This window comes from Lepidochelys kempii, chromosome 1 (assembly GCF_965140285.1).
Source record: "Lepidochelys kempii isolate rLepKem1 chromosome 1, rLepKem1.hap1, whole genome shotgun sequence".
Classification (NCBI taxonomy): Eukaryota; Metazoa; Chordata; order Testudines; family Cheloniidae; genus Lepidochelys; species Lepidochelys kempii.
In genome coordinates, this window is record NC_136380.1 from 197508563 (window position 1) to 197536245 (window position 27683).

The 27683-nt window shown below is 39.9% G+C and overlaps 1 protein-coding gene across 11 annotated transcripts in view; it reads left to right on the forward strand.

Annotated features, from left to right (window-relative positions):
- SENP7 (SUMO specific peptidase 7) overlaps positions 1 to 27683 on the forward strand; it is a 72439-nt gene that overhangs the window by 34503 nt on the left and 10253 nt on the right. For 10 of the 11 annotated variants that reach the window (XM_073306977.2, XM_073307004.2, XM_073307022.2 and 7 more), the window contains 12 exons: positions 1072 to 1190; positions 3483 to 3646; positions 8525 to 8846; positions 11048 to 11220; positions 11890 to 12036; positions 13635 to 13668; positions 14561 to 14743; positions 18259 to 18521; positions 19588 to 19724; positions 21750 to 21866; positions 23393 to 23512; positions 25770 to 25862. In XM_073306977.2, coding sequence (XP_073163078.1) covers positions 1072 to 1190; positions 3483 to 3646; positions 8525 to 8846; positions 11048 to 11220; positions 11890 to 12036; positions 13635 to 13668; positions 14561 to 14743; positions 18259 to 18521; positions 19588 to 19724; positions 21750 to 21866; positions 23393 to 23512; positions 25770 to 25862 — 1872 coding nt within the window. The remainder of the gene's footprint in view (positions 1 to 1071; positions 1191 to 3482; positions 3647 to 8524; positions 8847 to 11047; positions 11221 to 11889; positions 12037 to 13634; positions 13669 to 14560; positions 14744 to 18258; positions 18522 to 19587; positions 19725 to 21749; positions 21867 to 23392; positions 23513 to 25769; positions 25863 to 27683) is intronic. The other variant, XM_073306930.2, reaches the window with a different exon arrangement.

Here is a 27683-nt window from a genome sequence, read left to right on the forward strand (position 1 = left end):
CAGAATTTTTTAACATGGACAAATGAACATATTTTCCCCTCACTTCATTTTCTGAAATGGCTAAACTATTTTGTCTGAAATTTTCCCAGAAAATTCAGGTTGAAGCAGACAACTGGTATGGAAAATATAAAATAGATTAATATTGCTTATTGTCCAAAGTGACCATTCTTTTTGCTGGTGTCGGAAATACATTTAAGCACCCACATCTGGCAGGTCCCAATCCTGCTAGGTGGTGTCTCCTTGTCTGGCACAGTACTAAGTTTTGTCAACTCCCATTAACTTCAGTAGGAGTTGAGGGCCATCAGCAGCTCACAAGATCAGACCCTCAAAACTGAAGTGTGACATCAATTTGTTATCAGTACATTTTGTACAGGAAAAAAGAGTTGTAGAGGATAGTAAAAGTCTTGGTTCTGCTATTGTTGCTTCCATTTTTAAAATAAAACCAACAGCTTGAGAAATAAGCACAGACTAAGACCCGTAGTTTTCCTTTCATCAGTTTCCAGTAATCGTCCCTATCTTCCCTCAGCCCTCTATGTGCAAAGCACATCCTTTTCAGGACCCTTTTAGCTGGAATTCTCTGTTTGAAACCTTTTCTCCGGGGAACAACTCATACTTTGGAATCTTGTGCCCATTTAAAGTCTCAAATAATATGAAATGTGCTATATTGCCCCCTATGCCCGATGTTAATGACAAAGGGAAAGAGATATGTAAGTGACTATGGCTTTCCTCTTTGCAGTCAGTGCTTCTGATCATTGTCTCAACAGTGCTTCACAGGCAGCACTGGCAGAACAATATTTAAATGACTAACCTTTACCAGTGAATCAGATTCTCATGTTGTGCACCTTCTTAGAAGCATCCTTTTCACTGGTGATCAACACTGCTAATGTCAGTACGTCTAGTAGTGTACTTCCATGGAGGAAACTAAATTTGTCTGCATCGTATTTTGCTATGCTTCACAACGCTTATTGGTGAAGCAGGAATCTGTAATCTGATCCTACTCTGATATCCATAGAGAGGGTTAGTCAGTACTCTTGCAGGATTAAGGAGAATTCATAGCTGTTGTTTTTACAGGAATGAATGGCATCAGAAGAAGACAGATAACAGTCTTCTGAAATTGTCTGAACCGTCTAAAGAAGCAGAAAGCAATAATGCTCTGTTTACTGTAAGAAGATATGACCAGCAGAAGAAAGGTTAGTGATGAAGAACAGTTCTGTTTTGCATTTAAATATTTGGATATTACAGTTGAAGAACTAGATATTTGCCTTATATTTACAAGGAGAGTGTACAAAAAAAGGGTAATACAAAGGTTTTGGTTTGTGAACATTTTGTCAAAAGTGTGTGGGGTAAAATATCCATACGCTATCAAATATCTAAAGCTAAATTTTAAATAATGTTAAGGCAATAGCTTAAATACACAAACAGAAGGAAAACAAGAGAGGAGCTTAAGGCTCTACCTTCAGTTATAAGAAGTAGGGCTGTCAAACGATTAAAAAAATAATTTATCACTACAAAAGGTTTTTTTCCACCCCCACTCTCCTGCTGGTAATAGCTCACCATACCTGATCACTCTCGTTACAGTGTGTATGGTAACACCCATTGTTTCATGTTCTCTGTGTATATAAATCTCCGCACTGTATTTTCCACTGAATGCATCCGATGAAGTGAGCTGTAGCTCTCAAAAGCTTATGCTCAAATAAATTGGTTAGTCTCTAAGGTGCCACAAGTACTCCTTTTCTTTTTGCGGATACATACTAACATGGCTGCTACTCTGAAACCTGTCAAAAAAAAAATAATTGTAATTAATTGTGAGATTTTAAAAAGTCATGATTAATTACCGTTTTAATTGCACTGTTAATGATAGAATACCAATTTAAGTTTATTATAAATATTTTGGATGATTTTCTACATTGTCAGATATATTGATTTCAGTTACAACAGAGAATACAAAGTGTACAGTGCTCACTTTATATTATTATTTTTATTACAAATATTTGCACCATAAAAAAGATAAAAGAAATAGTATTTTTCAGTTCACCTCATACAAGTACTGAAGTGCAATCTCCTTATCGTGAAAGTGCAATTTACAAATGTAGAATTTTTTGTTACATAACTGCACTCAAAACCAAAAGAATGTAAAAATTTAGACCCTACAGGTCGAAGCATGAAGGGGCATATGAATGGTTAGCATATCTGACATGTAAATACATTGCAATGCTAGTTACAACAGTGCCATGTGAAAGCCTGTTCTCACTTTCAGGTGACATTGTAAATAAGAAGCAGGCAGCATTATCTCCTGTAAATGTAAATAAACTTGTTTGTCTTAGTGATTGGCTGAACAAGAAGTAGGACTAAGTGGACTTATATGAGTTGAATTGAAAAGAAATATTTATTTTATCTTTTTTACAGTGCAAATATTTGTAATCAAAAATAATATAAAGTGAGCACAGTACACTTCATATTCTGTAACTTTGCAACTGAAATCAATATGTTTTAAAATGTAGAAAAACCTCAAAAATATTTATAATGTAAATTGGTATTCTGTTGTTTAACAGTACGATTAAAACTGCGATTAATGGCAACTATTTTTTTAATCTAGTTAATTTGTTTTGTGTTAATCGCATGCGTTAACTGCGATTAATTGACAACCCTAACAATAATATCACACCTTTATACAAAGCCTTTTGTTTCAAAGGTTGTTAAAATGTTACATGAACTTAACTGATGTACAAATGCTGCACAATGATTTCGTTCAGTACTGCAAGACAGGCAAGTGGGTGATGTAACGTGCAACGACAGACTTCAGTTGTTGGCAGGCGGGATGGAACTTTGGATCTCTGAAGCTAAAAGCATGAGCCTGTACTGCATGAGCTAAAAGCCACATGGACTTTAGCTAAGGTTGTAGCAGACTCATTAATCTATAAGTGGTCTGGGTGTCACTAGAGGGGATAGAGCACCACACCCAGGAGGTGTGTGGATTACACAAGTTTTTTAACATTTCATAGCAATATTTACATGGGGGCAGAATACTGTATCCAGCTGAAACTGCAGGAGGGATTTAGGAGGGCAGAATGTTAATTACTAAAGCTAGAATTGGCTTAGGTACTGAGGTTAACATTCCTACTCTGAGGTGGGTTATGAGTTCAGTTACATCCTTTTCTTGCTCCTGTAGATTGCAGATTTGTTCAGATTTCAGATTGCTTATGAATTTAAAATAATTTTTCACTGCGTATCGCCATTTTCACGGCAGAGAGGGGATGGAATTATCTAGTAAACACATGCAAGAAAGAGAGAGAAAAATCTTGTGTGGATGCAAATATGGTAATTGATGCACTTTTTTTATTTTTTGCCACTGTGACCACAATTTGAAAATGGTGAAGATGTTTAAGGATGACTACCAGCAATTTTAATAGAAATGTTATGGTATTGTGCCCTATTAAGTTACTCTTTTTTGTTGTTGTTTTTTATTAAAATATTTGGTATAGAAAACAAGAAAGGTGATCAACAAGATAAAGAAAGCAAAATCTTGAACTCTCTTGGTTTGAGGGAAGCAAGTTGTCTGAATTCTGAGAAGAGGAAAAGAAGATTTAGTGGCCATTTTCCTGATCAGTGTAATGCATGTTCCCGTGGAAAAGTACCATCGTCATATGTAAGTAACAATTTTGTTGTGTTAGTGTTTTTTCGCTTTAATAGCAGCAACTAAATCCAAAGATTATACCAGCAGCTAGTAAATTGTCTTTAAAAGACATTATGTACCACCTGTTGGCTAAGTAGTGCTGTATCAAATCTTGATATCTTTTCTTCCATTCCCTTATAGCAACACACAAAGACCTTGACTCCGCAACATTTACCTGAGTAACTCTACATATGTGAAAACAGCAAGGAGTCCTTGTGGTACTTTGGAGACTAATAAATTTATCTGGGCATAGGTTTTCTGGGCTAAAACCCACTTCATCAGATGCATGGAGTGGAACATACAGTAGGGAGGTATAAATACACAGCATATGAAAAGATAGGAGTTGTCTTACCAAGTGGGGGATCAGTGCTAACGAGCCAATTCAATTTAAGTTGGAAGCAGGCATTTCTCAACAGTTGACAAGAAGGAGTGGAAGTCACTTTTGTCGTGTTAATGAGGTCAGTGTAAACAAGGTGGCCCATTTCAAACAGTTGACACGAAGGTGTGAGTATTTAGCAAGGGGAAATTAGTTTTTATAATAACAATGAGGAGTACTTGTGGCACCTTAGAGATGAACAAATTGATTTAGTTTCTGTAGTGACCCATCCACTCCCAGTCTCTATTCAGGCCTAATTTGATGGTTTCCAGTTTGCAAATTAATTCCAGTTCTGCAGTTTCTCATTGGAGTTTGTTTTTGAAGTTTTTTTTGTTGAAGAATTGCCACTTTTAAGTCTGTTATTGAGTGACCAGGGAGATTGAAGTGTTCTCCGACTGGGTTTTGAATGTTATAATTCCTGATGTCAGGTTTATGTCCATTTATTCTTTTGCGTAGAGACTGTCCAGTTTGGCCAATGTACATGGCAGAGGGGCATTGCTGGCACATGATGGCATATATCACATTGGTAGATGTGCAGGTGAACTATCAGCCTGATAGTGTGGCTGATGTGGTTAGGTCATTAGATATGCGGACATTGTTGGCACCAAGTTTTGTTGTAGGGTTTGGTTCCTGGGTTAGTGTTTTTGTTGTGTGGTTTGTAGTTGCTGGTGAGTATTTGCTTCAGGTTGGGGGGCTGTCTGTAAGCGAGGACTGGTCTGTCTCCCAAGGTCTGTGAGAGTGAGGGATTGTCCTTCAGGATAGGTTGCAGATCCTTGATGATGCGTTGGAGAGGTTTTAGTTGGGGGCTGTAGGTGACGGCTAGTGGCGTTCTGTTACTTTCTTTGTTGGGCCTGTCTTGTAGTTGGTGACTTCTGGATACCCTTCTGTCTCTGTCAATCTGTTTCTTCACTTCAGCAGGTGGGTATTGTAGTTGTAAGAATGCTTGATTGAGATCCTGTAGGTGTTTGTCTCTGTCTGAGGGATTGGAGCAAATGCAGTTGTATCTTAGGTCTTGGCTGTAGACAATGGATCGTGCAATGTGGTCTGGATGAAAGCTGGAGGCATATAGGTAAAATAATGTCTGTGCTCCTACTTGAGATTCCCCTGTTTATGCATACGAGGATTTTATTAGCCCTTTTCGCCATAGCATCAGACTGCTGGGAGCTCATGTTCAGTTGATTATCCACCACACTTAAATCTTACTCACTACTTTCCAGGATAGTCACTCATCCTGTTTGTACGGCCTATATTCTTTGTTCCCACCATGTATAATTGACACTTAGACTTATTAAAATGCATATTGTTTGCTTGCACCCAGCTTACCAAGCGATTCAGATCACTCTGTCAGTGACCTGTCCTGTTCATTATTTGCCACTCCCCCCAATTTTTGTGTTGTCTGCAATTTTTATCAGTGATGAATTTTTGTTTTCTTCCACCTCACTGATAAAAAATGTTGTAGGGTAGGGCCAAGAACTAATCCCTGTGGGACCACATTAGACATACATGTGCTCAGTGATGATTGCTTGTTTACAGTCTCATTTTGAGACCTATCAGTTCGCCAGATATTAGTCCATCTAATGTGTGCCTGTAATGGGGTTCACTCACCACAAGAGTGCCTCCTTGTGACCAGGCGTGGTATACCGGTTTTCTTCCTTTTAGGCACCCCCTGCTGATGGTCACTCCATCGGTGTACTCATTCCTCTTCTCGTAATTCACAATGCTGTCTCTTCATGACCCACCACTCCAGCTAGTCACTATATAATGCCCCTTTCCAGGGTATTAAAGTTCCACCAGACCAGCTGTGTGGATGGTACCTCCAACAGTCCTCTGCCACTTTCCTGTGGCTGGTAGAGGAACCCAGGCCCTCCCTCTACACTGCGTTCCAGTCCTGGAACCCTATGAACAGCAGTCAAGGTCTACACAGTCCCCATCCTTGCTGCTGCTTTCACTGGGCTTCTTCTTACCTGGACTTCTCAAGCTATTTTTCACCACAACTTCTCTGGGACTGACCCTGCTTCCGGGGCTAGGATCCCAGGACTTAGAGCCCTGTGCGGATACAAAATTTATATCCCTGGGTATAAATCAATATCCACTGATTGAGCATGGGTGTACCACCTCCACCCCTGCCCACTGGGTCAGGCACCAGGCTCATCAACAGCTGTCCCTGGTTGCGCTAGTGTATGCAAGTGGTTCACATGCTTTCAGATATGAATCCCTTTCACACAACGTTCTGTGTCTCCTGCCCGGAGGCGTGTGAGCTGCTTGCACACACTAGCAGCACCAGGGACAGCTGCCAGTGAGCCTGGTTGTTTTCTCCATCCCCCACCCCACCCTCCGCTGGGCAGGGCTGGGGGCAGAACAGCCAAGCCAGAGGAGCTGCCAGCATGGGGTGCTATCTCCTGGGAGAGACAGCTCAATATGCTGCTGCTTTCACCATGCAATTCCTACAGCTCCGCGGATAGCAATTTGTATCCTTGGATGTCCGCATCTGTGGGTATATATTTTCTATCCGCACAAGGCTCTACTTATTCTCTACCCTGGTTTCCTCCTTCTTACCTCTGTGCTCCTAGAGAATGACTACAGACTTTCTCCCTGCAGCCTTCCTGCTACTACAAACTTCCTGTCTTTATAATTGTTTCCCAGCTTCTCCCCCAGCTGGGCTTCCATCAGCAATTACTCTTTATAAATCCCTGAACCTCCCAAGAGATGCAACTGTGTAGGTTAATTAGCCCTTTCTGGGCCACCTGAACCCCTTCAGGGCTGGTGTGGGGTGAGTACCCCATCATAGTGCCAAGCTGATTTTATATCATTCTAGTTTTTTAATCCATCATGTGTTACCAAGTCAAGTGCCTTACAAAAGTCTAACTATATTATGTCAATATTACTATCTTTATCAATCAAATGTAATCTCATCAGAAAAGCTATCAGGTTAGTTTGACAGGATCTATTTTCTGTAAACCGATGGTGATTGGTATTAATTATATTACCCTGAATTCTTTATTAATTGAGTCCCATATCAGCCACTCCATAACCTTGCCTGGGATCGATGCCAGAGTGACAGGACTGTAATTATCTGAGTGGTCCTGTTTACTTTTTTTTAAACATTGGCTCAACCTTAGTTTTTTTTCCAGTCCATTGGGACTGCCCCCGTGTTCAAGACTAATTGAAAATGAGCATTAATGGTCCAGTGAGCTCTTCAGCCAGCTCTTTCAAAACTCTTAGATGCAAGTTATTCAGACCTGCTTTTGATTTTAAAAATGTCTTACTTTTAGTAGCTGATATTTAACTCGATATTAGTGGAGTGGAAAGAGTGTTATATGATTACAGCATTTGTTTTTCCCCAAATACAGAGCAGATATATTGAACACTTTTGCCTTTTGTGCATTATTATTAATTCCCCCATTTTTGTCTCATAATGGGCCAATACTCTTAGGATTTTTTATGTTTCTGATATACTTTAAATATCACCTCCTTATTGTCCAATTTGAATTTGTGTGACTACTCAGGTGTGTAGAGTTACTTGTGTACTCCAGCATTGGTGCCTAAGTAGCAGAATGTATTGGTGTGCTAATTTTCTTCTTTCACTGTTTTTTTCATTTCCAAAATTACTTTTTTTTTCCCCCTCACTTCAGTTTTAACCCTTTTTATTGTAATCTAAAATGCTATACCATGGCTTAAAGTGTGCTTTGGAACCATTAATTATTGTTACACTGCAAAGCACTAAGCTAATTAAAGCATAAATTCAGTAACATAGCTTCCTTCACTGATAGAAGAGAATAAACCATAACCTTTAAATATATTAAAATTATGAACTGCAAGTCGGTTATTGGAGTCCTGGAGATGATAAATAGTTTATTCTGATCAGTTGTTAAGCCAGGGAAAAAAGGGGTAAAGGAATTCAAGTTTGAGAAACTGAACTTGCAGAAGGTAAGAGCAGAGTCCAATACAAGTCATCTGTGTTCAAGCACCTGCATGCTCCAATGATAGGTGCTCTGTAAGCACTTACTCCAAAGCCCCTTGCAGTCAGTGAATAGACTGTCATTGACGTCAGTGGGCTTTGGATCAGGCCCTGAACTCCCAATGGGCTGAATCTGAGAGTTGTTCAATACCCCCAACTCTGCTTTTGATAGGCAACGAGCACTTCTAACTCCCATCTGTGGCAGCCCATGGGGCAGCTGCCAAAAGGTTAGACACTGGTTTCTTGTTCAGTTTGAAAATAATCATGGTCAGAAAGGTTGTTCTCTGCTTACGATATCTTACGTAAACGTTCTGCATTGTCATAAGATGGGGGAAGAAGAATTAACCCCAGTCTGAGTCCTACACTTAGCTCTGTCTGAAATGTTCAGCAACATCTCTTTTACCTTGCTAGGTGTGTAAGTCAGTGGTCACAGAGCTCAGTCATCTCAGCAAGGTCAGGAAACAAATGTATGTTTTGGACCCCAGAAAAGATTAAATCTTTGATTTTTGTTTTCTAGAAAGAACGAAGGATAATTTCAACCCAGGGCCATAGATCTGGCCTGATTCAGGAAAATGTTTCCCTGGTTGTAGAGGCAGAATGTAAAGAAACGTCCATCCATGACCATTTGGAACCAGCTTTCAGCTGTGCAAAGGAACACTGCTCAGAGCGTCCTCCCAGGAGTTCATTACAGAAGCAGTATTCTACCACCAGTGAGGATGTGAGGATTTCCCCACTAGTTGGCACTTCTGGTAAACCAAAGGTGGACATGTCAGAGTATCTGAGCAAGTTGCGCAACAGAATCTGCAAGGGCAATCAGACATTTGTTTCAGCTGAGCCAAGTATGTAATATATCTGTTAGTGATATTTATTGATCTTTTTAGAAACTTAGAAGAGGCAGGCATGACTTACTAATGTAAATACTTGAAGTAGAATATATGGATCAGAGATCACAGTATCACTAAAGCATTGCACAAATCTCAGAACAGTGCATGATGTGTATTATTGCAATGGATGGTCTTGTAGTTATGGAACAGCATTAGGGAGACGGAATTTCTGGGTTCTGTTCCTTATTCTACAACTGACTCGTGTGACATTGGGCAAGTTACTCTGCTTGTTTCTGAGCTTTAAAATGAGAGAAATATTTAGCTACCTTAAGGAGGTGTGTTGTGGCTTAATTCGTGAATGCCTGAAAATTGCTTTGAGATCTTTTGGTAAAAGGTTCTATACAAATATAAAATAATATAAATGTAAAAGACTGGCAGGGACCTTGAGAGGTCACCTAATCTAGCTTCCTGCACAGAGGCAAGACCAAATATATCTGGACCATCCCTGAGAGGTGTTTGTCTAACCTGTTAATAAAAACCTCCAATGTTGGGTATTTCTCAGTGCTTCTTCCAATGTTTAACTATCCTTATAGTTTCAAAGATTTTCTTAATATATTAACCTTAATATCTTAGCTTCGTAATATTTTTATTTTACCTAAATCTCACTTAATGCAGATTACGCCCATTGCTTCTTGTCCTACCTTCAGTGGACATGGAGAACAACTGATCACCTTCCTTTTTAATACAGCCATTAACATATTTGAAGATTGTAATCAGGTCCCCCATCAGTCTTCCTTTCTCAAGATTAAGCATGCCCAGTTTTTTAACCTTCCTCGTAGGTCAGGTTTTCTAAAGCTCTTATCATTTTTGTAGCTCTCCTCTGGACTCTCTCCAGTTTATCCACATCTTTCCTGAAGTGTGGTGCCCAGCATTGGACACAGTACTTCAGCTATGTCATAACGAGCGCTATGTAGAGCTAGACAGTTACTTCCTGTATCTTAGCTTTGACATTTCTGTTAATACACCTCAGAATTGTATTAGATTTTTTCTAAACTACATCACATTGTTGGCTCATACTAAGTTTGTGATTCCCTATACCCAGATCCTTTTCAACAGTACTACTGCCTTACCAGTTATTCCTCATTTGATTTTTCCTTCCTAACAGTAGTATTTTGCACTTGTCTTTATTTAATTTCATCTTGTTAATTTCACACCAATTCTCCAATTTGTCAAGGTCATTTTGAATAATAATTCTTTCCTCCAGAGAGCTTGCAATGCTTCCCAGCTTGGTATTATCCACAAACTTTATAAGCGTACTCTCCACTCCATTAGCCAAATCATTAATGAAAATATTGAATAGTACCAGATGCAGAACAGACCCTTGTGAGGCCCCACTAAATAAATCCTCCCAGTTTGACAGCGAACCATTGATAACTACTCTCTGAGTGTGGTTTTTCAGCCAGTTATGCACCCACCTTATAGTACTTTTCATCTAGACCGCATTTTGCTAGTTTGCTTATGAGAATGTCACGTGGGACTGTGTCAGAAACCTTACTAAAATCAAGATATATCGCATCTACAGCTTCGCCCCATCTACTAGACCAGTAATCTTGTTGAAAGTAAGCGTGTGCGTGTGTATAAAAATCATATTGGAGTGAGTAAAGGATACAGTGTCAACCTTAATTTTGAATCTCCTTGATTTTGTGATCATTTAAGTCAGAACCATAGTGTTGCATTAAATCTAAGCTTATTTTATTCAGTGTCCTTTTTGGTGTTTCATTCTCCTGCCCTCCCTCGTATCCCTGCAGCTGTACATTAACATATTTTTAGCTGAAGACTGGGTGGAACTCTTAGGAGCTTGTAAATACCACTCTTAAATTAGCCAGTAGGGGTTGTGCAGAGCAATGGAGGTCAGTCTGCATTATAGAAGTTTCTTTGCAGTCTTCTCTGCCCCTTCCAAGCCAATGAGAGAGACATACACACACAAACATAAGTGTATGTATGAATGTATGTCACGCGGATTGCTTACATGGTAGTGCATAGTTCAACCCCAGGTCTACCAAGTCAGCGTAACTTCCTGTTTAATGGGGGTTTAATTAAACCCCCAGTGTCAATTGCAGACAGGCTTTTTTTTTCTTACCAAAAATCTGTGATTTGATAGGAGTTACAATTTATTCTTAAATCTGAGTCTTATAAAAATGGATTTTCCTCTTTAGTTGTTCTTTCCAGCGACGATGAAGGATCTTCTGAACCAAAAGACCCAGAAAAGATGGATCTGCAGCCTGTGCATGATGACACAACTGACAACAAAGAAACAGAGCAAGAGCCTGAGTTACCTTTGGCAGAAGAGCTATTGCAAGATGTAACTGAAGATGAAGAGCAGCTCTGTGTAAGCTCAAAAGCTTCTCTCTCACCAACACAAGATGATCCAAAAAAATATTACGCACCCACCTTGTTTCTCTAATGTCCAGGGACTGACACAGCTACAATAACATATGCTAAACCTGCTCATTTCCCTTTGGCCTAAAAAATGGGATTTGAATCTAAAACTCATGATAAAAGGAAGTTCAGTAACTCACTGACCAATCATATACTACTGGGTTTTGTGTTGCTGTACTCAGTCTAACTGTGGAGCATCCCTGCATGTAGTTTTGTATCGAGTTAGAAGACACATTGCTTGTCTTTTCCTATAGATGAAGTATTGCAACATGCCTTGAATGTTGGTTTTAAGTTGGATTGTGTAGGTTTGATGTGGGAAAAGGGATATTTGCTGCTGCTATACTGTATGGGTCTGCTTTTGTGTTGGATCAGTTTGCAAAGAGATGGAGCTGAAAGAGCACTGTTATATTTTGGTGAAGTGACACAAACTAGGAAGAGAGAGTTGCCTCTAACCCCTTGAGAGGATAAACTCCAGAACTAGTTCCTTAGTAATAATAACGTATGCATCTTGTAATATGGAAAACCTGTTTGAAAAATAACTCCTAGGGGGAAATTACCTTGAGGTTAGGGCTAAAACGCTCACTCCAAGCACTGTATTAAAATATTTCTAATTATATAGGTTTCAACTGAACCACTTGAAGATAACTCTTCCACAGACTTACCTTCCTGTAACACATCCAATAAACAGATGGAGCCAGCACTGGATATTAAGATTACTACGCTGTATATAGGAAACATAAAAGGAACGTCAACAGGTTGTGTTTTGGTAAGTTGACTTATTATTACTGTGATGGGACTTTTATTTTTATTTGTAAAGCCAAATAGTTCCACATTTACAAAGAGTTTTATTTGTAAAGCCAAGTTCCACATATTATGAATAGACTTCAAAGGATGAAAAGTCCTGAAAGAAGACGGATAACTCTGAAATTAAACCTGCCCCCTTCCTACCAGTTGTTTTGATCAAGAGGTGTCCATGTAAGTCATCACCTCCTATCTGTTGTACTGATATGTTCCATTCAGTGAGCTGCAAGGCTGTTGATGTTTTCCAAGAAATCCATGCTCTGAAGTTTTCAGAAAGCAAGATTTATATGAGTAGGCAGGGTACTTACATTCTCAATCATAACTCAAACTGGGACAATTTTTTAAAATCACAACGGGAAAGCAAAAACTGGCCTGGTCAGACGTACCATCTCTTGAAACCAAGAGCATTGATGTTTTACTGGAATACTGCAGATCTTACAACAAAGTAACCCTTAATGTTTGTATTCCAGATGGACAGTGTGCTCCAAACTTCTCATTTAAAGATATGTGCTCTATATCATAGTTTTAAAACAAAGAGCATTAAAACAGCACCAAAATCTTAATATGGACAGAGGGGGCAGCATACATATCATGTTATGAAAAGTATAAACCAAGAAACAGATTAAACCATAGCCCAGGTATGTTACGAAGTGTTGGGATTTGCGCAACTCCCAGACCGGACTCAGTGTACATAGTGCAATTAAAAAAAATCAGTTTTTGTTTGGACACACTTTTCAGTTCTGGTTTATAGCTTCACGCTTCAGGGTATTTCTTTGTAATAATTTCATCTGTACCCATTGCTAGTGTTCCCTGTGAAACAGATTCGCATACAGTAATAAAATGTATCATTAAAGTCTAATGAAATAAAGACTTGCCAAAATCATTTGAACCATAATTTGTGACTTCCATAGAATCAGTATCAATAGCCAGAATTTAAAATTTTTATCTTAACAGTTTAATTCTTAGCCTTTAGATTGGTAAGGAGAGGGAAAAGTGAAGACTAAGTATAGAGGATAATCTTAATTTAAAATGACCACAGGAGGAGTATTTCTTCAACTAGATTTTTTTATGTATAGTTTCCACATATTCTGTCAGTAAATTTGACTTCCTGCCCTAAGATGTATGTAAGATGCAGAACTGTACCACCATGTGATTGCTAATACAAAAGTTCTTAAATTATTTGTATAAGACAACTGCCAAAATGGTTGTTTCATTAGGCTCCTGTATTCATATTTACGGACCTACTTAAAAGTGACCAGGTTTTTAGGGGAGCTGGCCCTCTCGCTAGCTACCGTTGACTCCAGGGAGATTTGAGATGCTGAAGCATCTCTGAAAATCAGATCGGAGTTATTTAGATGCCTTAGTATGGATTTAGGAGCCTAACATTAGGCACCCTGGTCAAAAAAATTTAGGCTATGTTCTTAAATCCAATATTTTTTCTCTCAGCTTATTCAGCTGAGCAGAAAGAGGAATGTACAGAAAATAAATATGTGCTATTTAATTGTTTTGAGCAATAATGTTGAAAAATAAACTAATTTTTACTGTTTTAATTTTTCCTTTAAGTTTACTACAAGGTATATTAAGATCCCATTTCAAGGTAAGATACTATATTGCATCATGTCCACCTATTAACAAAACCATGCGCAAAACACTAACACGTTTTCTATGAAAACATTTTGTATAACTTACTGTTCTGCAAGCACTTTCCCTTTTTAATTGTTTTCAATATGGCATTTAGACCAAAGTGAGGGAGTTCTTATGTTACAGTAATTAATAGCTTAGTAACTTTTAACTAGTTCAGTAGCATCTGTGATGTTTATAATGAGTCCATCACTGTTATATCTTGGGCCTTGATCTTGCAAAGACTTAAGCAGCTACTTAATTAAGCATGTGCTTAATTTTAAAAGCAAGTAGTTTCATTGAAGTAAAAGGGACTGGACATGTACTTGAAGTTAAGCATACGCATAAATTTTTGCAGTCCAAGTGAAGTGTTACATGTTAGAGTTGAAGGAAATTCCTTAATCAACTAAAGATAAGGAAGTATAAACCAATATTTTAATGTTAAGTCAACTGTTCAGAGTATTATAACTTAATGAGTGTATAACCACTACTCATTGGGAAGTGTTACTCTGCCATTCTTAATTGATGACAGATGAATTGACTGAAAGAAGGGGAGTAGGTTTCTGACACAATTAAATTTAAACTTAATAGCTAGAGAATTAATATAACTACAATTATTCTTAGGGAAAATGAGTTAGAACTTCTATAAACAACCCCATTTTTGTGCAGTTGTGCTTTTGTATTACAATTTTGTAACTTTCTGTTTAGAGTGCAAGTCTTAGAAGAGTAGTTGTCTTCATGTACTACTCATGCTGCACAAGTTGAATACAATGGCATTTGACTTTTATTTTGTGTGTCTTAATATGCAATATATTTGTTTGTGTATCTCGGTGGTAAGTTCTGCTTATTTTAAACCCGGTTTTCTACAGTGGCTCCTAATAAGAACATAGAGTTGTCAGTGGATACCATGCACCTAAGAAAGTTTGGCCTGTGGAGGAATAACGAAGATTGTCACTCTTCAAGGACTAGCACTTTCATTTTCCTTTGGCTGTCTGCAGACTATGTAGAAAAGATCGAAACCCAATTAGAAAAGTCTGTTTTAAGCAAGCCATGTGAGTATATGATAGGGCTATTCACTGGCCCCTTTAAGACGTTATGAAAAAAATGTGATTGCTATATATAAGCATGCAATCAGGTGGCTATTTCAGATTTTAAATTTGAGAAACAGGAGACCATTAATTATTTAAAGGTAAAAAGTGGTCAGTTTTGCTTTCTCAAAATTCATCTGTTTAGTTGGCTTTCCTTAAAAGGGGAATTAAAGTTAACCTAATGTAATGCAAAAATTCAACAAATTAATGGCAGTCTAAAGCTCAGTGAAGTTGATGGGAAATTGTGTGAAAAGTACAGAAATAAATGTGCCCCTTTGAACTGTGCAACATTCTATTCTGCAAATGGCTGGTGTGATAGTGTGCTCAGAAGGCGAGGCAGCCAACTGGTTAGCAACCTGACTTTTGGCCCCTTTATTCTCTGACCAGGTGGTAGAGGTGTCACCTTAGACTGGAAAACTTCTGGCCTCCACTTGCCTCTGTGTCTCAGCCTGTAAGGGAGTATGGTAGGGGGTCCTGGGCCACGTGTGAAGCAACATCAACAGGGTCCTCCTGGCAGAGTCCAAGTCTGCTGCCTTGAGCTACTTCCTACTTATGTCTCTTCAGTTTGGGGCAAGGGCCCTATAATCCAAACAATTTCTAGTGGCTCACCTGGAGTAACACCGCCTTGTGGACCTTTTGTGGCATCAGATCCCTCTGAGTGGGGGCATATGTAAGGCTGGAGTGTCCTAGTCACACAGTGTCTTTTACATTCAAATCATAACCATTCACTCACTGCTAGATGCTCCCTAGTCTCCTCAACAGTATCTCTTGGTCAGGGACACAGTGCTTCTCCCCCAGTGGCTGTCAGGCTTGTATTGAAGCTCCCCTCATGAAGAGGCAGAGCTACCCCTTGTCTCTCTTTGCTGGTCAACCCTGAAATGAGCCAGGTTCTCTCTCTCCTTCCCCCTCTAGGCCTGTCATTGGCTGTAGGTATGTGGGGGCTAGCTGGACCTATACACTCTCTTTAACCCATTTTCTGCTGGTGGGAGGTTTCTCTGCTCTATCACAGATGGCTTTCAAAATCAGGCTGACTATAATAAGTATCTCTTTAAGAGCACGTATGGTGTTCTCCAGGGATTCTATCTTCTGATGGTGAATGTGCAAGAAGAATATCTTGGAAGACAGCAGGAGATGTATTGAATCTTCAAAAATGATGCTGTAACACTGTGGTGCAGTCTTGTTGGATTAAAATAGAAAAATCCCATGAGGTCAAATGCAGATAGATTATTTAACTTGTTTATACAGTCTTTTGGGCAGAGATTCTTTGTTTTGTAAAGCACTGAACACATCTGTAATGCCATGTAAGAAATAATGTGGGGATATAATTCTCCTTCATACATTCAGAGACCTTATAAATTAGGCAGGAATGAGGTAATAATTTGTCTGATGTACCAACTCTGACTTGGAGATGATGAACCACATTACTGTTGCTAAAAGAGAGAAAATAGGAAACAGGATGAAAATCAATAATTGAAGTGACAGAGAGAATCTCTCACGACTGGTCTGAGCCCACAGTATTTTGACTCATAAATGAGCAACCGCATGACCATTATTAAAAACTGTAGTGTCAGTATTCCTTGAGATTCAGTAGTACTTCTAACCCATAAATGTGCTTCTTTCTATTTAAAGAGAGAATTTAGGGTAAGCATTAGCTTTTACGCATGGAATAGGAGTTTTGTAAAGTGAGCGATTGAGTGAGGCCTAGTCTACTTTAGGGACTTAGGTTGGTTTAACTATGTTGCCTGGGGGTGTGAAAAATCCATACTCCTGAGTGATGCATTTTTTAAACTGACCTAATCACTGCCATAGACAGCAGTAGAATTCTCCCGTCGACCTAACTACCCTCCCTTAGGGAGGTGGATTACCTGTGCTGACTTGAGGAGTTCACTGAAGTGCTAAAGCGGCGCAGCTGCAGCGGTGCCACTGTGTCGCTGTAGTGTTTTATGTGTAGAGGTACCCAGAGGGCTCTGGGACCCTGCAAGGTGGGAGGGTCCCAGAGTTCAGGCTCCAGCCCAAGCCCAGAAGCCTACACTGCAGTTAAACAGCTCTGCGGTCCAAGTCCCCCGAGCCCGAGTCAGTTGGCACAGGCCAGCCACGGATTTTTAATTGCAGTGTAGACATACTCTTACAGAGACAAGTTGGGTGAGGTAATGTCTTTTACTGGACCAGTGTCTTGGTGAGAGACAAGCTTTCGAGCTACACAGAGCTCTTCTCGGAAACATAATGTCACAGCTAATAGAAGGTGTAACAGATTATTTAGCATAAGTCATTAACACATATTTCAAGGGACCATTCAAGGTGAAGTGGCCCGATAACATCCCTCCAGTCCTGGGGGAAGGAAGGAGGGGGGAGGGAAGCACCATGGGGGGGAAGGTTGTTAGTGGGATAGATAGTTGTAATAAGCCATAAATCTAGTTTCTCCCTTCAGTTCATGATTTTTAGTGTCCAGTAAAGTTACTAATTTAAGCTCCCAGGCTCATCTTTTGAAGGTGTTGTGCAGCTTTCCTTTGAGAATGAGGACTGAGAGGTCAGATAGAGAGTGATTGCTTTGTGAAAAGTTTCAGAGTAGCAGCCATGTTAGTCTGTATTCGCAAAAAGAAAAGGAGGACTTGTGGCACCTTAGAGACTAACCAATTTATTTGAGCGTAAGCTTTCATGAGCTACAGCTCACTTCATCGGATGCATTCAGTGGAAAATACTCCTGTGAAAATACACTTGTGAAAAGTGTTCACCTGTAGGTGAAATGGTGTTCTTGTCTCATCCTTTTGCTGTGTGAGTTCATTTGAGAGCATAGTGATTGTCTGGTTTCACCCACATAAGTGTTGTTGGGGCATTTAGTGCACTGGATGAGGTATAAACCACATCTTGTGATAGGCATGGGTAGGACTCATGGATCTTGAAGGATGTGTTATGTGGAGAGTTGATCATCATAACAGTGGAGATATGTCTGCAGGTTTTGCATTTGTTCTGGCAAGGTCTGGTGCTGCTTTGAGTTGGTGTGTCCTGGTTTGTGGGTAGCTTGTTTCTGATGAGGAGGGTTGGGGGTTGTTTGAAGGCCAGAAGAGGGGATTCAGGAAAGATTTCTTTCAGGATGTAGTCCCCATCGAGTACAGGTTGTAAATGAGTTATGCATTCATGATGACCAGCTCTAGAAATTAAGGCTAAATCCTCAGGGAATTCAGATGCATTGAAATTAGTGGTAAATATGAGCCTAATCCAGTAGGCAGTTGTGAATATCAGCCCAAATTATTTTGAGGCATTATTGTTTAATAGTAAACCTTAAGGAGGCACTATTAGGTTTTTTATGCTTGTCTGTTTTGTGCCTGTTAAATTTAATTTAAAACTTTTGAAATGTAAATTGTAACTTCTTTCAACAAATCATTGCTGTGATCTGACAATTATAGTCTATGCAACTGTTGCTGAAGTTCTGCCATGTCTCGTCAGTCTCAGTTAATGCTCTGCCTTTTTTCTTCTGACAGCCAAATCTAGCGAATTTGTTTTCCTCGAACTCTTCCAACCACTCACGGAAAGAGAACAGATTAAGCTGAATGAGGTGATTGCGGAAGTGAGGAAGAAAAACAGGTCCCCAGATCTCTCTGACTACTTGTCTTGGAAGCAGGCATTACCTTTGTTTAAGGACTTGTCACCTGAGGAAAGCTCCTTTATGAATTATTGCCAGGCTTCATTTCAGCAGCAGATGCAGAAGAGCAGCACTCCAGTTCTTGTGAACCCCCTACCTCAGGTTAATAAATGACTCTCAAATGATTCATTGGAGTCAAGTCACTTACTGCCAGTAGAGAAATCAAGCCATTTTCAATTACTCACAGAAAATAAAAGTATCTGTATCCATAGTTAAGAATCGATAACGTTTGTTAGTGTATCCTTCATAATGAGGCAATAGTTACATTCTGCATTAAATGCTGGATTGTCCCCTGTAAGGGTGCACAGGAGGAGGGTTCAAGGGGCCCTCTGCCATTGTACAAAACCTGTGCAAGAGCCAGCCAGAACCATGGTTCTTGCATTCAGAGAAGCACAAGGATCCCATTCCCGCCTTCTGCTTCTAGGTGTGCAAGCCATTGTAGGGCACTGGATGTATTGCACAGTCTGGTCCTGATATGCGTCCCTTTGAGGGGAAAATTGGAAGCTGAAAGTATGAAACTGACCAATTCCCCAAATGTCAAAAATCAGACACATTTGTTCTATTCAGTAACAGTATTGGTATAGGAAAGGTGGGTTGGTCTGAGTACAAAACTAGAAGCCAAGAATTCATCTGTTTTGCTCCCTGCTTTTGTGATAGCTCTGTAGTCTTTGCCAAGTCACTAAAGGCTTGATGTGCCCAATAACTGCAGCTCCCATTGAAACCAATGGGGTACTCGGCGCCTCTGACATTCCAGCCTTATCTTTTCTGCTTCTCTTTCCTTTTCAAAAAGGTGAGGATAATACTCCCCAATTCACATGGCTGACTAATGTTTGTAAACCATTTTGAAGAGAAAAATGCTGTGTAGGTGTTACCTGTCGTTGTTTATATATGTGCTTGGGCTCACAGGTACATTTACCATTGAACTGCTTAATGTTGCATGTAAATGTTAAGTTCTGTTTTTGCTAGCCAGCAGGTAGGTTTTGGCAGGAGGAGAAAGGGGACAAAATATGAAGATTTAATGAATAATGAATGAATTGAATAATAAATGAAGATTTATTGTAGATAGCAAGATGTACTTAGGTTTGTTTTACTTCTAGCCTTTGCTGTGTTTTCACTTGTGTATAAAGATGATTTTTTTGTTTAGGTTTTTTTTTTTTCTTTTCACCAGCAGGAACCAAAAGCAAATGTCACCAAGCCAAGTTATGCTCTGTTGCAGAAGCAAAATGGTGGTTGTTATTCCATTTCTATGTCATCTAAGTCAGATGATGAGTGGAAAGAAATAAGGGAAACTGGACCAGTTAAGAAGTATGTATGCTTTATTTATATGAGCAGTTAAGAAAAAAGCCCATGATTGCAAATTACATAAGTAAATAGCTGGAATAAATTAATGACTTAATTAATATTTGTAAATCACTTTTGAGATTTTTGGGTGAAAGGTGCATGTGGTACCCAATTAACAGTATTTTATTTTGATTTATTTAGTCCAAACTTTAAATAAGATATTTCAAACTGTAAGTCTTAATACAACATCTCTTCTTTTTCACAATTTCATCCTTTTTCTTCACAGGCTTTCAGCCTGTGACTCATGCTAATATCCCAACTCAATTTAAAACCATAGTTCACCAACATCTAACGTGGGCCAGTATTCCTACACACACTTAATTTTAGCTGAAAATTTTACACTGTTTTGTTTTTGTATGAGAGATTAAAAGTGGAAATACTCAGTACACCGTTCAAATCAGGTAGCATGAGTATTGGCCTGGAAACGAGTTTTTACATTGTAAATGTTAACTGCAGAGCTGAACCTTCAGCTCGTGTAAATAATGATGTAAATGACGTCAGTGCTGATTTAAATCACCTGAGAATCTGTCTTGTATCTTTCCCCACTTAACACAGTCAAATATTATCAAATATTTAACAAATATTTATTTAAAAATAACGTCCTTAGATTATCAGTGTACCATGTCCGTAGGTGGAAGACATGTAGATCCTCTTATTATTATTTGAGAGAGTAATGGCGAAATGTTTCAAGTTCAGAACTGTGCTGAGTTACTGACCAATGAGAAACTGCTGAGCTTGAATTAATATGCAAACTAGATATCATTAACTTGGGTTTGAATAGAGACTGGGAGTGGCTGGGTCATTACACATATTGAATCTATTTCCTTAAGTTAAGGATCCTCACACCTTCTTGTCAGCTGTCCAAATGGGCCATCTTGATTATCACTACAAAAGTTTTTTTCTCCTGCTGATGATAGCTCATCTTAATTAATTAGCCTCTTACAGTTTGTATGGCAACTTCACCTTCTCTGTATGTGTATATATATCTTCATATATATCTTCTTACTATATGTTCCATTCTATGCATCGGATGAAGTGAGCTGTAGCCCACGAAAGCTTATGCCCTAATAAATTTGTTAGTCTCTAAGGTGCCACAAGTGCTCCTGTTCTTTTTGATCGTACACTGTACATCTGGGTTAATGGCGAGTTTAGAAAGCCACTGTTTTAACAGCTTTTATAGAAAGCTGCTGAAATCTGAGACACGCCTGCCATATGCTTTTTATATAAGGGACAAGATTTTATAGATGGCTTTAGTTACATACAAAACCAGAATACCGATACTTCTTTTCCCCTGATTTTTTTGAAACGGTCAGTTTCAGTCATTTCTGTGTATTATTGACTCAGGTTTTGCAGTGTTACATTATGTGCAATATTACTGTAGTAATGCAAATACTCAATTTTGCACATGTATGATAGTGTTAGGAATAGAGTACCAATATAATTCCAAGTGTTTAATTAGAGTCACTGTGAAAGTACATAGGTTGAGCAAAAGTGCTCTCATTCTTCCATGAATGTGGTCATTCTAATTTCCTATTATTTCATCATTCCCTTTCAAAACATGTATTAGTTTAAGTTCTTGATAATTTTCTGCCAAATGCTGCACACTTTGAGTTGATCACAAAGATCTTGGATGCATATATTGGAATCCATAGCAATGGTTAATGTGTCAGGCTCAAACAATGAAGAAAAGGTGGAGGTTTGTCAGGTTTTCATGAAGTGGGAACTTCATAGAAGCTGTGTGAAGAGATGGGAGCGAGGATAACTAGACAAGTAGAATCATTTATATCTTAGTAGCCCGTCAATACATCTGCTTGAACTAGCATAAAACACAGTCCATAAAGATTTTTGCTTAGATAATGTACATCTATGAATCTCCGTAGTATTGTTTCACCACCTTCTGAAGCATAATTTCATGGGCATTAGGAATATTTTGTAAGTGACTTGTTAAACTATAGCTCATCTTGTTATAATATCACTTTTGCTTTCTAGTTTGATTGTTTATCCTGCCCCACCCACAAAAGGAGGACTGGGTGTCACAAGAGAGGATCTAGAGTGTCTAGAGTATGGAGAATTCCTCAATGATGTCATCATTGACTTCTATCTTAAGTAAGTAATAAAAGGGACGAATAAGAATCATTTTGATGTTAATTTATTTTTGACTGAAACCTAAAATGGTGATCTCTAAACAGTCTGTGGTGATTACAATAGAGCAAAGACTTGGCCTAGTTCCAATTTTGGCTGTTATTTTTAGCCTATCTATATTCCCCTGCAGTTAAAGTTGGCTGGATTTTATTCTTCACTTCTCCCAAAAGATACTGTTGTATACTCTAGATAGAGCAGAATAGCTGCAGTGTTTCCACTCCAGAAATGAATGTACTTTCATTGTGAGTGAAGTAGGGTTGTCAGGTGCATGATTTGCTACCAGAAAGTCTGGTCGAAAAGGGGACCTGGCGACTCCGGTCCGCACTGCTGACCAGGCCATTAAAAGTCCAGTCAGCGGCGCAGCAGGGCTAAGGCAGGCTCCCTGCCTGCCTTGGCTCCTCGTGACTCTTGGAAGCAGCGGCATGTCCCCCCGCTTCGGCTCCTAGACATACGGGCAGCCAGGGGTCTCCACATGCTGCAGCCGCCCCAAGCGTCAGCTCTGCAGCTCTCATTGGCTGGGAACTGCGCCTCACCCCAGCCCTGATCTCTCTCTCACCCTCCAAACCTTCGGCCCCAGCCCGGAGCACCCTCCTGCACCCCATACACTTCATCCCCAGCCCCACCCCAGAGTCTGCACCCCCCAGCCGGAGGTTCCAGCTTCCAGGAATTTTAGTGGGAGTGTGGGCTTTTATGCATCCTGCCACCTTTCAGGAGCTATCTGAAATGGAGCAATGCTTTACAAAGCCCACATTGCCTTCTGCCATTTTTTTCTGGAGTATCCTGAAGTGCTGACTCAAACCTGAGCAGAATCCTGGTCATCTGCAGAGCATGTTCAAGGCTCACCTTTGTTTGTTTTACGAAAGTTTTGCCACAGTAACTGTAAGCGAGAGCATTGCAATCAAAAATTTCTAACCCGTGGGGAAGCAAAGCATAGCACCATGTGAATCTTTTGATACACAGGGCTTTGCTGAAGAATAGTATTCTCTGATAAACTAAAAATAAATTCTGCAGCAGGGTACCTGGATTCTGCAATTTTAAAAATTGAAGGGTTTTACTTAATGAATTAACTATGAAATTAAATAATACAATTGTAATGACAATACACACCTGTAACCTGTTGTTTCATAGTCTTTGCAGGCTTGTTTGACAGTTGGTTCATGTTTTCAAGCTCATTTTAGTAGAAACTTAATTATTTAAATATGAAAGGATTGATTCTGGTGTACAGATCTCAGACAGAGGGTGGATTCAGTGGGGCTGTGCTCTTAATAACTGTGTTTGGCACTTAGATACTAAAGTGATAACCATCCATACACAATTAAAATAAGTTAGATAGAAAATTTTGACTTGGCTAGCAGCTATAAAGATAACTGATTACAAAATGTAAGATAACCCTGATGTATTTTAATATTTTTGTGAAGATTATGTTGTCGAGGGGGGAAGGTAATTTCCACATAAAGAGTAAAAAGCTGCAATTGTTGTTTTTTCGGTAGATATCTCTTGTTGGAGAAAGCACCAAAGCAGCTTGCTGAGCGTTCGCATATTTTTAGCAGCTTCTTCTATAAGTGCCTGACCAGGACAGGAAAAAACTCTGAAGAAGATCCCAAACTGTCGTAAGTTCACTTCCAGATGCCATAATGTCACTGTTTACAAGTAAAGGATTTGTTACATTAACAGACAAGTACTGACAGTCATGGTTTTAATTAGAAGGGGGAAGAAACAAATTAGTAATATACATTGTTCTCCAGTAATGAATGTTCTCCATGGATCACGCATAATCTTCAGTAAAGTGTCCTTTGGCATGTAGTATTCTTAGTGTTCTCAGATCTTCCAGATATGCCTCAAGTCACAGTTTAGGTTTGCAGTCATAGAATGGTAATGGTGGATTTTATTAAAGTTTGTCTGTGATGGACATTTGATTGTAAATACAAACAATGCTTTCGCTTTCCTCCAGATTCTTTTTCTGGGTCTAGAATTTAATATGTCTTCACTTAGTTTGATTACCTCTCTGTTGAAGATTCATGCAATTTTGCAAGAAGGACCTCCGTTTTTTTTTACTGTTCTTTTTAAGCATAGCACATATAGCTGCTCCCTTTATTTATTAAGTTCACGTGGTAATCACATGTTTTTTTGCGAGAGAAGATTTCATATTGTGTAAGGGCAGTTCTCTGATATGGAGTCAGATTCTTTCCTGAGAAGTCAAGGTCTCTGAAATTTGCTGTACCTTTTTCGTTGAGGATGAAATTAATCTCTCCTAACACACAGCAACTTGACTATTTTGTGTGTAGGTGTAACTTCCTTCCTCCCCAGATCCTAGGCTGACTGGAAGGCTGCAGTGTAGTCTCTTCACAGGTACTGTTCCTGCCTATGGATTTTAATAGGACCCCTTCCCACTGCATGTTTCCTGTGCTCGTTTTGAGCTGCACAGTAGTGGATCCTATAGCCCCTCCCCTAACCTGCCCCCAAACCTTCTCTTTATGTTGGTCTATGCAGAGCCAGCACAGAAACATGCAGGGGGTGCAGAGTTGTTCCATCCTCTTCCTCAGCACTTTGTCCGTACCTTTGCCCAGACACTGCCACAGTTCAGGTTGTAATAATACAGATGGCTTCTGGAACAGGGTGTATTTCACTCAAAGTTGACTAATGTGTAGCACTTTACAAATCACTCAGTAGTTTTCACATCATCCTATGCTAAATTAGAAAATGTGAAAACTAAGTTTTGATTTCCTGAAGATTTTTTGACAGTCTCCCTTAAAAATGGAACTATATTTTTTCACTGTAAATTGGAGAGGAAATATGGTCTAGTAGTTCAAACACAGAACCAGGAGAGATCTGCATTCTATTCCTAGCTCTTTCACAATGTGTGATCTTGTGCAAAGCCCTTAAATTCGGTTCCTTAGATTTTTGTCTCTGTAAGATAGGATTAGTCAATAATACTGGTCTTCAAAAGGGGTGTTGTGAGGTTTAGTTCATGAATGTTTGTTTGTAAATCATTGAAGACCCTTGGTTAGAAATAGTTACAGAAGCCTAATATCACCATCTTCCATGGCCAGTTGCTTGGTGCAGGAGTTAGTGGATATGGGTCTATTGCCTGTGTTATGCAGGATGTCAGATTAGAAGATCATAATGGTCCTTTCTGGCCTTAAAATCTATGGATAAGCTAGCTCAAATAAGTTTAACTGAAAAGACTCAGAAAATTACTCAGTATACAGATCAGTCCACCTGTTCTGTAAGTGACTTCTCATAGATTCTTGATGAGGTGTTTTGCCAGCCTCTGCATCTCCCCTCTCGAAGTGCTCTTGAGATTTTTTAAAAAAGGACTTGTTTAGGGTGGGAAGCAGTAGAGTTTATCGGGGAGCTAATTTCCAGCCTGACACTTTTGTGAGCACATGAATGTTAAGTACATTTAAAATACATTCCCTTTAAAGATGTTTAAATTGGCAGAGCCCTTCTTTTCGGACACAGAAGAAGAAATTATTCCCAAATATTTGCTTTGATTTTAAGTTAACACAGCTGTATTGCCAGCCCTAAGCATTCAGAAATCATGAGTTTGGTCCCAAAATCATGACACTTAAAAAGATATTCAGAGTTCATTTTACTTACGTTCTGGTTTTTGGCCTTGAGCATACAGTGAGGGTGGGGAGTCACATGGTACAAAATTTTCTCTGCAACTGGGAAGTCTGGGAACCTTTTTTCAATGTCAGCTGAGAGTCTCACATAATTGCATGACTCTGGTACCTGCGACTTTAAGAGGAACACCACATATTGCAAGACTTGCAGTAAGTTAATGAACGTTGGCAACACTGAAGTTCTTCAGCAGAAAAACCCAAAGAAACAAACCAATGGTAATTGTTGTTTTTGTATTCACAGAGTGGCACAAAGAAGACATAAAAGAGTAAGAACATGGACTCGACATATAAACATCTTTAATAAAGATTATATCTTTGTGCCTGTTAATGAGGAGTAAGTATGACACACATACTTTTGAAACAGTTTTTTGTGGGGCCATTTTCTGAATCTTAAAATTTCAAACATTTTAAATTTACTCTCAAAGGGAGCAGAGAAATTTCCAGGGTCCAATATTTTATGATCCACCAGCAATCGAAATAAATGCCACTAGAAAGCTCGGGATTCCTGATAGATTTTAAAGCACTAAACACCATGCTGTCTGTCTAGATCAGGGGTGGTCAAACTTTTTGGCCTGAGGGCCACATCGGGGAATAGAAATTTTATGGTGGAACGTGAATGCCCACAAAATTGGGGTTGGAGTGTGGGAGGGGATACGGGCTCTGAGGTGGGGCTGGGGATGAGGGGTTTGGAGTGTAGGAGGGTGCTCTGGGCTGGGACCGAGGGGTTCAGAGGTTGGGGGGGATCAGGGCTGGGGCAGGGATGCAGGAAGGGATGCAGTTTCCGGCTGGAGGTGTGGGCTCTGGGGTGGAGCTGGGGATGAGAGGTTTGGGGTGCGGGAGGGTGCTCCGGGCTGGAATGAGGGGTTTGGAGAGCTGGAGGGGGAATCAGAGCTAGGGCTGGGGCAGAGGGTTAGGGTGTAGGGAGAGGCTCAGGGGTGCAGGCTCTGAGCAGCGCTTCCCTCAAGCGGCTCCCGGAAGCAGCAGCATGTCCCTTCTCCTGCTCCTACGCAAGGGGTGCGGCCAGGCGGCTTTGCACACTGTCACATCCACAGGCACCGCCCCTGCAGCTCCCACTGGAGTGCCAGAGGGAGCCATTGGAGCGTGTAGGAGCTGAAGGAGGCCATGCTGCGGCTTCCAGGAGCCGTGTGGAGTGGCCCCTGACCCTGGGTTCCAGCTAGAGCACTGGAACGGGGCTGAGCCGCGTGGTGCAGCCCCCGACCCGGCATCCCAGCTGGAGCGCCAGAGCAGGGCAAGTCCCAGATCCCACTCCCCAGCTGGAGCTCGTGGGCCAGCTTAAAACGGCTCCGGCCCACAGGCCGTAGTTTTCCCACCCCTAACCTAGATGAAGAGCCCGCATTTCCAGTGGTGTAACAGATTAGTCTCTAACTTTAGCAATTTAGGAGATTGGCTAAAATGTCAGAATTGAAGTGGGGGAGTAATCTAAATAGTTTTAGGGTGTGCTCTCATTATGTACCAGGGTTAGAAATGCTTTGGTTGATCAGTACAAACACTCCCAGGACTGTTAAGCTTTTCCGAGTGTGGATACTCTCTCGTTGGTCAGCAAGAAAATAATTACATAGACTCTGAGTTTAAAAGTAAAATAAAGAGCAATCCTGTTCGTTGTGCGGAAAATATAATTAGTTTAAAATAAAGTTCCTCCAAATGTTAGCATTTCATATGCGTCTGGTTTGAAGAAAGCTATTTCCTTGCCTCCAGTAAACTTTTCTTTGTGGGTCTTTATTCCAGAAAGGCTTGGTTGTATTTTTAGGGTGTTTTTGTTTAGTTGTCATCATATACCCTATGAACTTGGGTACTTTCCTGTAAGCAGCTCCCTGTAGAACAAGCCATAGTACTGCAGTACTAGTACCAATATATGGGCCTGATTCTACACTGCCCCACACGTGGAAGTCCCGTTGAGGTTGATAAGTGATGTCAGTGGAAGTTGTGTATACAAAAGAGCAGCTGTAGAGTGAGGTCATGTAAATGTGTTCAGGTTGGCGGAATATATTGTGGACTATATCCATGTTCTCATACCTGGCACTGATCATTCGATTAGGGTATCCTGAGGTTTTTGTTTTGTTTGTTTGCAGGGAGTGTGTGTTGAGAACCAGATAGGAGAAGTACTTGAGAACCAGGAAAGTGAGAATTGTCTTTA